At 41.2% G+C, this 14,692-nt stretch overlaps 1 protein-coding gene across 9 annotated transcripts in view; it reads right to left on the bottom strand.

Annotated features, from left to right (window-relative positions):
• Window positions 1-14,692, bottom strand: part of pard3ab (par-3 family cell polarity regulator alpha, b) — a 327,405-nt gene that overhangs the window by 199,478 nt on the left and 113,235 nt on the right. For all 9 annotated transcript variants that reach the window (XR_007038822.1, XM_047369396.1, XM_047369390.1 and 6 more), the window contains exons 4-5: window positions 11,779-11,966; window positions 11,488-11,631 (exon numbers count right to left, since the gene is read on the bottom strand). Coding sequence is in view for 8 of the 9 variants with exons in the window: in XM_047369396.1 (XP_047225352.1) it covers window positions 11,488-11,631; window positions 11,779-11,966 (332 nt within the window). In the remaining variant the exon portion in view is untranslated. The remainder of the gene's footprint in view (window positions 1-11,487; window positions 11,632-11,778; window positions 11,967-14,692) is intronic.

The following is a 14,692-nucleotide window of genomic DNA, read 5'->3' on the forward strand; positions in this document are numbered from 1 at the left end:
TTTTCTCCTTTGGCCAGGATTTCTCTGCTCACCAGACTTTAATAATCAGCTTTATTCCTGTTCTGTCGTAGCCGCAACTCAGTCCTCCGATAACAGCCGGCAGCTGCTGTTGTCCTCCTTCTCATCCTGTCTTTGATCGTTTACTAAACAGCTGATAAACTCTCTTGTTCATAAACCTGCGAACCACAGCAGCTTTACATATCAGAGATTTTCATCTTTGATTTGCTGCTTTGCTGCGTGCAACTCTGAACCTTTATAAACCTCAACAGGTGGACTACATTTCCACAAACACCTGCCATCTGCCTAACCTGAGCAGGCCTGTTTTTGGCGTAATTAGACTTTGGTAGCAGGTGACGAACACCTCGTTTTATGGTTGTTCAGGTTTCTGTACCGTCCCGCCAGCAGGCAGCAGACTGAGAGCCCTGCTGGTGAACAGCTCACCCTCGAGAGGATGAGAGTTGTCTTTCATCTCCCTGCTCCATGTTTCCCATCATGTCCCTCCCAGCTGGAAGGCAACTGTGCTGCCAAAGATCTGGAAAGATCAATATGATATGGAGAAGAAAAGCTCAGAAAGAAAAATGAGAGGAATGAAATTAAAGATTGATGCCAAGAGGTGAAAATGTGTGGATTTTAAAAGAGGCAAAAGTTTAGGAATAAACTTTAAAAAGTGATGAACGCAAGAAGCTAGATTTCAGATGAAGGACGAAGGGACAGACATCTACTGGTTATAAGGATGAATTCATGTCAAAGTTTACAATTTTTCCTTGAACTTTAGCCACGTTACAGAGCAGCATTGCTTCAACCCTTTTTGTGAAATATAAAAACTACTCTTCAGATTCGCAGAAGACAAACGGTGCCCTTATCCGCACCCTTAGTATAGATGTCAACAAGCCTTTAAATCAATGTATGCACTATAACTTTAGCATAATCTCACACTCAAATTTTTCTGTGGGCTCATTTCTCCTCTAAATGTCATGTGAAACATTTCATGAACTATTAACAAAAAACTTTGATTTCACACAAAAAAATCAGGTGGATATGGGTTTTCAACTGGTCTGTCAGCAGGATAATGATCCAAAACCTTTAGCCAAAGCAACACAGAAATAGTTCAGATGACAAAAAGATTATTTAATGACCTTCTCAGTCCATAGACCTAAATCCCATAGAAAGCCTCAGGGGTGACTTGCAGAAAAAGAGGGTTGAGAGGAGTCAGGACTTTGGATAATTTAGAGAGATCAAGCAGAGAGGAATGATCAAAGATCTGTGAAAAGCAGACATGAAGACCAGCCGACAGAGCTCATCTCTGAGCTGACAGTTGAAGATGTGCTAACCATTAGTTTTATTGAAGGTTTCAAAGTTTAATGGGATGTAGTTTAAAGCTTTGCTTGGATAAATAATTATAAGACAGGAACATTTGAAAGACACTGAGTGAGAGCTGTATCAAGTTGAAAAATTCTCACCACAAAGTATTAGCCCTTTCTAAGAACATGCTTCATAGTGCAATAGTCCCAAAAAGTTGATAAGATTATACCTGCTTAGGATGAATGTCAACATCTACAGATTTGTGTGAACCGCTTCATCAGGCTTGTCAGGGAAGATTTAAAAAGTAAACACCATAAAAGCACAGGTGTTCTTCAACCACACCTCATAAAAAAAAGTTTTAAATGTACGTCTTGAAAGTATTACTTTACCTAACACGGTGGATCTCATCAGATGGACTGATCAGAGTGGCTGGGATTTTCTGGCAATGTGCTAAATTGGTCCAGTCTTAGTTAACGGACAGGAAACACTTTGTGTCATTAAGCCATTATAAATATGAGCAAACAAACAATCAGAAACAAAATCACAAGTGGGGTTCCTCAAGGCTCCATTGTCAAGCTACTGTCCTTCTAGATTATTGGGAACTACAGCATCTCTCACCACAGATTTGCTGATGACACACAACGTTTACGACAGAATGTTCATAATATCATCAAATGAAAGGGTCAGAATTTCCTCTAGCTTATCAGTCCAAAAATGGTAAGATTAAAGGATCTGCACTCAACTAGAGTCAATAAGGATAAAAACCACAGAGCATAAAAGGAACCTTGATTTGTACTCGCAAAAATAAAAAATAAATATTTAAAAAACAAATAAATCGCCCAACTACCTTCCTAAACAGAGCTCCTACATATTTTCCAGGAAAATCTGGTGCATGCATTTTTTCAGTAATTTAGATTATTGAAACAGAACCTTTACAGCCCTCTAAAAACAAACCAATAAACAAAAAACTGGCAGCTTCAGGGCAATGAAAATGCTGCTACCAGAGAGTCCTGACCAACATTAGTGGTCATATTACCCTAGTCCTTAAATCCCTTCAGTGGCTCATTGTTTGTAAACGGTTAGATTATAAATTCTGTTTATGGTTGAGAAAAGGGGGTCCCAAAGTGGGGGTCAGGACCCCCCAGGGGGTCACGAGACACCAAGTGGGGGGTCTCCAGATGATTTTCAGAAACATCATGAAATGACCCCTGAGGTGTATCAAGGCCCAAAAGGGACAAGATTACATAAGTATATCATAACATTAATGTGAATGTCCCATTAAATAAACAATTGTAAACCATTAAATAATTAAAGGGACCATTTATTTATTTAATACATTATTGAATCATTAAACATACCAACAATCAGAATCAGCTTTATTGCCAAGTTCGTACATACAAACAAGGAATTTGACTCCGGTACACTTTGCTCTTTGGTTTTGTTTTTGTATTACAGAATATACATATTTACAATGTACAATATACACATATATAATAAAAAGGTGCATTTGCAACATCTGTATGCTGTTGTTTTGTACTCTACTGAATGTTCATCAGAGAAACAGCCTGGGGGAAGAAACTGTCTCTGTGGCGGCTGGTTTTAGTAAACAGTGCTCTGTAGCAGCGGCCTGAAGGTAAAGCTCTGAACAGTTTATGTGCAGGGTGTGTGGGGTTGGCAGAGAGTTTAGCAGCTCTTTTCTTGACCCTAGACCTGTATACGTCCTGGATGGAGGGAAGGTCAACCCTGATTATTCTCTCTGCAGTCCTGATTATTCATTGCAGTCAGGACCTGTCCTGTTTTGTGGATGAGCCAAACCACACTGAGATGGATGAAGACAGGACAGACTGAATGATGGCAGTGTAGAAGATGACCAGCAGCTCCTGTGGAAGGTTGAACCTCTTGAGTTGCCTCAGGAAGTACAGTCTCTGCTGGGCCTTCTTTCGAACAGTGTATGTGTGAAGACCATCTCAGGTCCTCAGAAATGGTGGTTCCTAAGAACCTGAAGTGGTCCACGGTCAATACAGTGTTGTTGAGGATGGTGAGGGGGGTGTATGGGGGTGGTGTTCTCCGAAAGTCCACCACCATTTCCACAGTCTTGAGTGGGTTCAGTTCAAGGTAGTTCTGACTACACCAGTGGACCAGCCAATCCACCTGCTGTCTGTATGCAGACTCATCACCGTCCTGGATCAGTCCAATGACAGTGGTGTCGTCTGCAAACTTAAGGAGTTTCACGGACGAGTCCGATGAGGTGCAGTCATTTGTGTACAGAGAGAAGAGGAGTGGGGATAGAACACACCCCTGGGGGGCACCAGTACTTATTGATCTGCTGCGGGAGAAGATGCTCCCCAGTCTCACTTGCTGCTGTCGGTCTGTCAGGAAGCTGTTGATCCACTGACAGGTGGAGGCTGGAACGTTGAGCTGGGTGAGCTTCTGGTGGAGGATGTCTGGTATGATGGTGTTGAAGGCCGAGCTGAAGTCTACAAACAGGATCCTGGCGTATGTCCCTGGGTGGTCGAGGTGTTGCAGGATGAAGTGTAGACCTAAGTTAACAGCATCATCTGCCGACCTGTTTGCTTGGTAAGCAAACTGCAGGGGGTCCAGCAATAAATTATGAAATGCACAATTAAATAATGTCTCTTAAAAAAAAATCAAATGCAACTTAAATAAATGGCAATAAAAATGAATTCATTAAATATTACATTAAATTATTTCACTATGTATAAGGTGAAATCTATTTTCAGGACATCGCCAGGTTGCCAGCAGGGGGCCACCAGTCTCTGGCACTGTTGTTATTAGAACAACTGATCTAGAAGGCACGGAAAGATCTGGGGCTGAAATATATTCAGAGTTGCTGGTCGGATATGAACCATGAAGACCCCTCAGGTCATCAGAGCCACATTAACTAAATGTTCCCATGGCCAGAACCGACCAAAACAAATTGGCTGTTTGTTGTTTCTGTGCTCCCGAGCACCTGTGATGTGCAGCAAATTCAAACCATATCCCTTGTTTGAAATGTCCACCCCTGTGAACAACTGTGAATAAAATAAGTGATACTTAAAGCTTTAATTTGACATTACTCCAACCTTCTTGTGGGCAGACAGTAAGAGCTGGAAGGATGTTTGGTAAGGAGAATCAAAATACATAACTCTCAGAAGCAGAAGCTACGTTAAGTTCAGTGAATCTGAAAACCTTTAACTCAGCCTCAGACCCACAACATGATTTCTAAGCACACTGCCTGGACAAAAAGACCACAATTACTGATAGATGCTACCCAAATTACATCTGGTGAGTGGATATCAAAGGCAGACAGTGAAGCTTATTGGAGGTGAGACAAAAGAGGAATGCAGAGGAGTAAATGGAGACAATGAGAGCGGATATAATTATCTAATGTGAAGCCTAGAAACAGAGTGGTGACAAAAAAAAAGCTGTTAGGTGTGAGACACAACAATAAGGTTCACAATACACATGGAAAAGTGAGAAAAGAGTCAGACTAAAGGCTCATTATAACAAGGTGAGTGGAGATTAACACTGAAGTGTTCAGACATCTGCAAACACAAACACACACCTACAGCTTTTATCTGTGCATCCATTCACAAAACACCAGTATATAGGACAGACAGAAGGGCAGAACACACGCGCACACACCAGCAGGATTTCAGTAACAGCTCCACAGCAGCTCCTGCTGGCCACTCGTTCTGCGCCTAAATAGACCCTGCTGCCCTGAAACACTGCAGCACTTCACTTTCATCTGTCCAATCTACAAACACACAACATGCACCAACATGAAGCCTCACCAGAAAACAACAAGCACGCTACATCTCCAGCACACACAACCTGATAGGACACCAGGTCTAAACATGCTGGTTTTCGTGTACATTATGCATGCACATTCAGGTGAACGTCCTTACAGTCTGAAGTGATTTATAGCCGTATGGCTCAGGTCTGCATGATTTATCCTTCTAAAGCTGCACCATGCACCTAAGGGACTCAAGCCTCCACTGCACGTACATGCTGCACGCAAACGTCTTAGTCTTAGGGCAGAGCAGAGGAGGGTTTGTGAGCTTTAAGATTTGTGTTGCTTATGCTTGTAGCGTTGTGTTCTCTGTACATCAGCACACACAGTACCCCTGCATTGAAACGATGCATTTATTTTACACACCAGGTGTGTGTGTGTGTAAAGAAATGCAAGTATGGACTTTCCTGCAGGGGGGTGAGTGTCTGAGTGGAGTGTATGCAGATGTTTCCACAGAGCCATCAGAGATAACTCGGACCCTTGGCAGGATAATAACTGAAGACGCAGCAGCACATCTCCAAACAAAATCTGCATCAAACCATGTTGCAGCAGGGCGTGGCGCTGATGGTGTAGGGGCTAAGCGCGCAACCATATACGGAGGCTACAGTCCTCAAAGCGGCCGTCCCGGGTTCGAGTCCCAGACCTGGCGACATTTGCCAAATGTCTCCCCCTCTCTCTACCCCTCTTTCCTGTCTGCCTACTGTCAAAAAATAAAAATAAAGGCCACTAGTGCCGAAAAAATTTCTTTAAACCAAGTTGCAGCTGATAAAGAATTAATCTAACCTTCAGCTAGGAATCATCATCAACTGCAGCACAAATATTACATATTTCGTAAACAGTCTGGAAAGAACTGAAGTTGAAGGTGTTACTGCACAGAAGGTGCTCCTCAGCTCAGATGTTATTGCTAACAATTCCCTTTAGAGGTGGTCATACAAGACATTCATCTGCTGTCGCAGGTTCAAGTCCCGGCCCGTTGATCTTTACTGCATGTCCTCCCCTCTGTCCACGCTAATTCCTGTCAACTCACTTTCGAAAAAAAAAAAAGCTATGACTGACTGCTGTGATGTTGTAGTATTACTATATAATAGAAACTACAAAAAACTATCAGACAAATTGTCTTTTGTTTTCAGTTCCAAATAAAATTTCAGACTGACTAGAAGTGAACATTTAGTTTTATAGCCTAAAAGTATTTTCAATAGTTTTTTTCTTAAAAAATATATTTGTCTTCTTTTTACAAAATGAAAACGATTAAATGTATACACTAAAATCATAATCTTTATGCAAGTTGTTAAACACCGGGTAACATTGACAAATTTCAATCACACGTAAAATAAATCTATATATCGCAGACTTGTCAAAGTACTGCTATATGAACAAAGATGAAATGACAGTTGGTTAAAGTAAAAGGCAGGTGCGTTTGCAGTTGCGTGGACAACTTACCACATCTGCCACAGTTGACTGATCAACAAACGGAGGGACTGTTAGACAGGCAGATGCAATTTTTCAACAGACGCATTCGTAATAAAATCTGGAAACAAATGTTTTTTGCCATTCTGTCGTTAACCAATCATAAGCTAGAAAATGCATCAAATTCAGTGCCTTTCCAGGCCTTTTCAGAATGTGTTGGATCGTTGCTTCAGTTTGGCAGAATATGGACTTTATCAATTGTAGTCTGGATTCCTTTAAACAGAAACAATTTTTCATTATATTTGAGCAGCTACAGCTCTTCACCTTTAATCTTGTGAGATTTTGTCGCCGTTTGCGGTTTCCTTTCTCCATAGGGTTGTAGCATGACTGGAGGTTTTAGACAAATACATCAAACAACATTAATTGGTCATTTAAAATAAAAAGCAGACAAGCTCTGACAAAAACCCCGATAACGAAGCATGGAGATTTCAGAAAGCAGCAGAGTGGATGCAACAAATACAAGCGGGAATGCTGTAACACTTAGAGTCCACAGAGACTGCTGTCTACCCGCAGAGGTGAGGACCGAAGGCTGAACCAGACAGCCCGCGACGTGTGTGTTGCTGTGTTGATTGCTGGAGGTTCAGCTCACCGACGCTCCAGGAGGCTCGCTGGCTTTTCGCTTCTTCCTCTGTAATTGGTTGATTTGCAATGCAGTCGAAGACTACTCAGATTTTTTGACACATGATGCACAAATCATACAACACACACACAAACACACGCACACACACCAATGCAGATGACTCCATAATATAAACAAAAAACAGAAACACAGCAGAGAAGGCCTGTTTTCTTATTGCAGCTGCTGCACCTCCAACCAGCTTTCATCAATACACACTCGACTGACAGCTCTCTAGTTGCCATGGCAACCCCCAACCTGTTGCCAAAGGGAGCTGGTAGCTACAGGAGCCTGGAACGCAGCTCGAAACTATTGTAGTTCCTTTTTTTCTTCCTACCCTTCCCCCTCCGTGCATGTCAGCGAGCTTCAGGTGAAAATTACCCACTTTAGAGCAGAGAGCATATTCATTTATTTCAACACAGTTTAATCTGGATCACTTCAGTTGCAAAGCAAAGCCCTAGCAAGAAGCTAAATTCCCCGCACCAGTAAAATAGGCATTCTTCATTATACGGCTCCCTTTTCTAACACTAGCCTGCTCCGTGGTATTTATTCTGGGAAGATCAGATGAAACCAACCCCAGGAAATTGCTTTGTCTAATTCATCATTCCTGAGCCGCTGTGCTCTAATTAAAATCACGGCGTACTCTATTCTCAGCATCTGATTCTTCTTTCATTTACTATTCTAATTTGTAGTCTTGATAAAGGTTTCCTACACTGCTGAATAAAACCGCTCTCTAGGCTTATTTGTGCCAAATATTTTAAGTGCAACACTTGACTGAAGGCCAATGAGAAATAATCCAAAATTTCCTCATCAGGAGAATGTAGTAAAAATACTCAGATTTACTCTTTCACATACAAAATCAGCCTTTCTGTTCAAAATGTTCTCGCTGGACCACAGGTCCAGTCAAACTGTCCAAATTATTCCACACAGGTGGTGTCACGAGATCTCCAACTTAACAGAGGCAGACTACATCTTCAGTGTTAAACTCAAAAAGGTTTTATTTGAATCCACTCACCGGCCACTTTATTGGGTACAGCTGTCGATACAGGCAGTTGAAGAAGCCACTCACATGGCAGCGACTCAGGGAACTTGGCCCTCTAGACTAATGAAGATGACTTCTGTGACTTACTGGGATTTCCAACCCCATTAAGGAGCTGAGGATTCAGCTTTAAAAGCCCTTTTCTTTGGGCTCCAGAGAGAAAAATGAATTCTTGATTAGTGTTAGATCTTTAATCAGTTAATATTTTGAACAATCATTCCTTCAGGCAGAAACTGCTTCTTAATCTGTAGTAAAGTGGAATTATTGTCGTATCTTTGCTTGTTTTGCTTTCTTTTTTTGTGTTTTTGATATAATTAATCAAAGTAGATCTTAGTTTAATTAATAAAAAAGAATTTTTAATTCCAGTGATTTTCATAAATTTATTATTTGTTTAAAAAATAAGCCAAATTGTTAATTTTGCATTATTTTTACAGAAATCCTGTTCTTCAGAAATACACAGAAATCTGCAAACAGACTTGACTCTTCCTGTTTTAATCTGGATCAGCGACAGCCCGGTTCTCGTCAAACAGCGCTGTTAAAACATCCTTCCTGGAACAAAGTGGGCTTTTCAATCACTGAGACGTTAAACACTTACAGCAGAGCACAGACTAAAAGACTGGGCAGCCTGAGGAGCTGTAATCCAACACCGAATTTAATATCATATACATACTGAGTAAAATGTCGTCAGATTTCTGTCTTTACATTTAGCTTCCAAGAAGCCAGAGTTAATGTTTAATTCTAGTAAAAAATTTCCCCAGGCTTCCTGAACACCTTCCAACCTAATAACTGAGAAATGGTATTGATATCCACATATATCTGTTAATTAGGCCAACTAACTCAGACCTCTGAATCATTCAGGTATCAGAAAGTCTCCGGAAGTGAAAGAATGAACCAGTGTTGAGTCAGAAAACGTAGAAAAGAAACATTAAATCGGATCTTTGAGCTCTATGTAACCAGCAGCCTGTCACAAAGAGACAAGTTGAAACTATGAAAATGACTTAATATAAAACAGTTTGAGAGAAATAAGTTAACATATGAACACAAAGAAGGCGATTCCACCCAAAAAGCAGCTTTACAGAAGATGATGCATCTCTCATCTACTGTGCATTTGTTAAATTAATTTGTTTTTTATTCCAGTGAAACATCACTATTTACATTTGTCAGGGTGTGACTGTTTGCAGGGACACATTGATGGACAAAAAACAAGTATTTATTTTTAACTTTAGCAAACTTTATTCCAATGTATTTACTTAATTATCCTCTTTGGATTTTTTAAATATAAATTTTACGTTTAAATAATTTGTTTTCTTCTTATATACTTTCCATAATCACTTTTATCGTCATCTCGATAAATACCATAAAATATGTCTCTGTACTGCTCATGTCGAGCATCTACTGCAGACAAACTCCATCCAAAAGTTATTAGCATGCAGCTGAATTAATGACACGTGGAATCTAATGACATATATTGCATTTCAAACAGTCCTTTGTGATATTAATACTCACAACTGACGTTGCAGTGGAGAAATAGTTTAAACAAGTTGTGCAGCCCTAAAGAAAACCTTAGCAAAAACCAGTCACTCTTTAGTACATGCAAAAATTAATTATTATATTGATTCTGGGGACCACTATTTCATTCCTTGAGAATAACATTTGTTTTCTGTGCTTAAAGAAAGATTTAGAGAAAACATCCTGACAGCCTGTCAATTAAATCGGCCTTGCTTTTAGTCGGTGTCGTTAAAAGTTTGAGAACTTCCTCTACTACCTTCACCCATGGACTGCCCTGTGTGTATCTGTTGAGTAAAGTGTGGTTCGTGTCTTATTGTCTATTTAATTAGTGCACATTACTGCAGATCAAAAAAAATAAAAAATAAAAAACACAAAGCAGCAGAGAAAATGTAAGGTCAAAGAAAAACCTCGGCATATTTCTGTATGCAACGTTGACTAAAACTATATTTTCTGAAAGAAAGAGCATAAAACATCCCCCACACACGAATATTATTATTATTATTATTATTATTAAGTGCTCAGTGGCTGTGAGGATTGGCAGAGAGATGGGACGCCAGTCTGAGTGTGGATGTGTTTGAGGAGGAAGTCAAACGGACTTTAGAAGGTCCATTAATCCTAACGACACAATCCTGCAGAGAGCTGGACCATTTAACCCCCGTCATACTGAAACATGATGGAAAACTGATGCGCGAAAAGCTTCAGATAGATGCAGAAAACTTGTTCTACACCTAAACACGCTGGGGCAAATACTATTTAAACCAAGAGAAATATGAGATTCACAAAATGCCTTGATGGATAAATCAGCATGTATGTATAAATAAGTCTAATCGATTATTTTTGAGACTTACCTTCATTGTAAAAATAGCCCCACGGCAATGACACAAGAGCAGAGTTGTCAAACAGAACCGGAAACAGTGAAAAACTGAAACAGTGGTTTGTTTATGAGTGTGTGGGAACACAGCAAGTTCATCACTATACAACTCACTAAGCCTAAGTACCTTCAAACAAAACGAGAACTTCTCACTAAGTTTATTAGAATACAAACTTCACATCAACACCAGCCTCAGAACTGAATCAAGGACGTCTACACTGAAGGGAAAATCTAATCTAAACTGACACCTCATTAGTGTCTCTCAGTCGTCCTTTTATCTTGACTTTATCCGCCTTTAACTTTGTTGTAGCTTTTCAAAGTTGCTCCAGTTTATTGAAGTCTGCAGACATTTGTCTCATTAAAGGTCTCTGAAGGACCCATCACCGGATTTCACTCATTTTGAGGTTTGACTTTGACTGGACCAATGCAAAACCTTGATTATTTTCTTTTTTACCCAATTTGCTGTAGATTTGTTGATGTGTTTGGGATCATTGTCATGTTGGTGACCTAATTTCGACCAACTTTCACCTGCCTCACATCTGACTATGAAATAATCGGGTATACAGAGGAGTTCATGTTTAATTCAAGAACTGCGAGGTGCAAAGCAAGCCCCAATCATCAATCCTCTACCGCCGTGCTTGACAGCTGTGTCTGTGCTGAGTTTGGTTTTCTGCAAACATCTCGCTGTGCATCACAACCAAACATCTTATAATTCCAGAAGTGTTGTGGTTCGTTCAGAGACATATTTTTTCTTTTTTTTCAGTCTCAAACCTTATGGCAGAAAATTAATCCAATTCCCCAAAAGGTTGCGGATGTGAATCCAGGTAGTGAAGTATGTTAGTTTTTCCAGTTTTTTTTTTGAGTGTGTGAATGCATTTACTCACACATACCTGTTCTTGTTTTTCCAGCCAACGGTCCACCATGGGGTGATTGGCACTGAGCGATGACCTGGCCGTGTCTCTCTGAAACTCACGCTGATTGGACCAGGTCCCTGCGTCCCGCGGCAGGCTGCGATACGTGTCCAAACCTTTGCTCTGCATAAAGTTTTAATTTAAAGAAAATGCGATGAAAGCCTTATCCTTTGACAAAACGTCCATATTTACTCCTTAACGTAAGTTTTTAATAACTGAAACTTTGTGGCAATGTTAAAATGCTTCACTATTTAACCATCAGATGCTCACCTTCCTCTCCAGACTGTTGGTTCCAGAGGAATGGCGAGCTTTCAGCAAGCCAGCAGTGGTGGACCAGCGAGTTGGGTTCTTTCTGGATGGAGCATCTTCAGTTTGGACCCGTGACTCCAAGGCACTGAACGGCCCGTTGATGGTGATCAGGGCAGGGTCGCTGCTGCGCCGGACGTGGAGAGGCATATCTGGAAAAACAGCACAAATAAACTGGTGTAAAACGGTCTTTGGATACACGCTTTCCCAGAGAGGTTATTAAACGTTTTTTGGTATCTCTTACAGGTTCCTCCACTCATTAGATGTCAACATTCCTAACTTGTCAAAACCCAAATTAACTGAGTTCTTAGACGATTTCTGCACAAAAATCAAGGATCACCATGAATTTATGGCTGAAATGTCCACAGTGGTCCATCTTTAAAAACAGTCTGCAAAAAGAGACAGACGGACGGACGGACAGAAAGATGGACGGACTGAGGAAAGGTTGGATGGAAGTTTGCAGAAAGGTTGGATGACCTGGGGAAGTCCAGATGAACAGGTTGACTGGATGGATGGACGGATGGATGTACAGAGAAATTAAGGGATGGATGTACGGATGGACGGATGGATGGATGGACGGACGGACGGATGGATGGACGGACGGACGGACGGATGGATGTACAGAGAAATTAAGGGATGGATGTACGGATGGACGGATGGATGGATGGATGGACGGACGGATGAATGGATGGATGGATGGATGGATGGACGGACGGACGGACGGACGGATGTATAGAGAAATTAAGGGATGGATGTACGGATGGACAGATGGATAGATGGACGGACGGACGGACGGATGGACGGACGGATGGACGGATGGATGTACAGAGAAATTAGGGGATGGATGTACGGATGGACGGATGGATGGATGGATGGATGGATGGATGGATGGATGTACAGAGAAATTAAGGGATGGATGTACGGATGGACAGATGGATAGATGGACGGACGGACGGATGGATGTACAGAGAAATTAAGGGATGGATGTACGGATGGACGAATGGATGGATGGATGGACGGATGGATGGATGGATGGATGGACGGACGGACGGATGGACGGATGGATGTACAGAGAAATTAAGGGATGGATGTACGGATGGACAGATGGATAGATGGACGGACGGACGGACGGACGGACGGATGGGTGGGTGGACGGACGGATGGATGTACAGAGAAATTAAGGGATGGATGTACGGATGGATGGATGGACGGACGGACGGATGGATGGATGTGGAGTAAAAATCACAGGGATGCTGTTGGTTTTTCTAGTTACACCTCCTTATGGTTGCACTGAGAAACCTTTAAATCAAACCAGTCTAAACGCACACCGGTTGGGGCAACTTATTTAGAAATGTGGATATGCATCATGCAGTCAATTGGAAAAGGAATAAAGTCCGGAAATACACACCTTTTCCAGATTCTAGTTTTTTTTTCCCAGGGTTATCCAGAACTGGAAAATAACTCAAGCTTGAACATGTAAGAACTCTGTTTATCACAGCCTCAGACCCTGTCATTCAAACCTCAGTCATGGTTGTGGGTGATTGGAGGGAGTTAATTTCTCATACAATGTGGCATGTTGAAGGTATATTAATCACGAATTACTTTTCAGATCATTATCCTGTGCTGAATTTATCTGATTTGTTCCTAAACGTTTAAGCTTCCAGCTTCTACTTCCTGGCAGAGCAGCAGAATGTGTGGGAACAACATCGGACATTGGTAATGGGCTTCCATTAAAACTCTTCACTCTGTTTAAAGTTGCATTGTGTGGGCTGCAAGCCAAGGTCCAAATAATTATCCCAACAAGGGCAGCAAACAGAACACTGTGTTATAACAGGAAAATCTGCTGCTTTAGGCACCCAATGGCCAACACAGATGAGAAGGATTATAATACATATAAACGTTTAAACTAAAAGTGTCTTTTGGTGGCCAAGATGTCCAGTTCCCATGTTCTGCTGGAAAGCTGCTTACACAGGAAACACTGATCCGGCTCCTGGGTCAGCAGTTATTCAGTTTTGACCGAGTCCATCTGGGTATTTATGCTCCTGGCTGTTTATTTCCTTGTACTGTCACTCTGTTATTGTGTTGCAACACTTCCTGCTTTTGTTGTGTGTGTGTTACCTAATTACAACCTTTCCCAGTGTACTTACTTTCTTTCTGAAGACAGATGGGCCTTGTGGGGGCAAAGACCCAGCCCTAATGTGGTGGACCCCTCTTTAGGTTCAGGGGTAATTGTGTAAATTAAGTTTTGCTTAAGAAAACACTGGTGATGGTTTGGGTTAGGTTTAGTGTTAGGCATAAATGTTACTAAAATAACACCAGAAGTGAATAAAAAGTCCAAATATGGCTAGAAATTCAAACTCGTATGTGTGTGGGTGTGTGTCTGAGTGGTGTTTTTGGGTCAACCCAGAGTGTGGGAACAGAACCACTCCGAGCTGAGAAAGAAGGCAGCCGGGTTCAGACGGCCTTCACGCAATAAAGATAGGATCTGGTCAGATTATTTCAATGCTGGCATGAAATAATTATAATTTATTTAGAAACCGAACAGAGAAAATGTAAAAACTGTTATTTTTAGACGTTTAATGTTTACATAGTTGTATAAAGTTCTCTTTCGACCAAATCAGCTTTCCTCCTTTTTCAAAAAGCTGCAACAACCCAGCTGCATTAGTGTGTATACCTTTCAGAAAATACTTCATTTTAGCATTCAGTTTTCCTGAGTTCCTACCTCCTGTCAGATATACAAAATCTGATTAACCATAAACCAAGGCCAGCTGTCAGCTGCTTTAATTATTTGCATCCTGTCACAAAAGCCACAATTTGCAGAGAGGTTCTGAAGGATCGCACGGATCTCACTGTACAAAGGTATCAGATAGGAGAAGGG

Source organism: Girardinichthys multiradiatus, chromosome 6, assembly GCF_021462225.1.
Source record: "Girardinichthys multiradiatus isolate DD_20200921_A chromosome 6, DD_fGirMul_XY1, whole genome shotgun sequence".
Classification (NCBI taxonomy): domain Eukaryota; kingdom Metazoa; phylum Chordata; class Actinopteri; order Cyprinodontiformes; family Goodeidae; genus Girardinichthys; species Girardinichthys multiradiatus.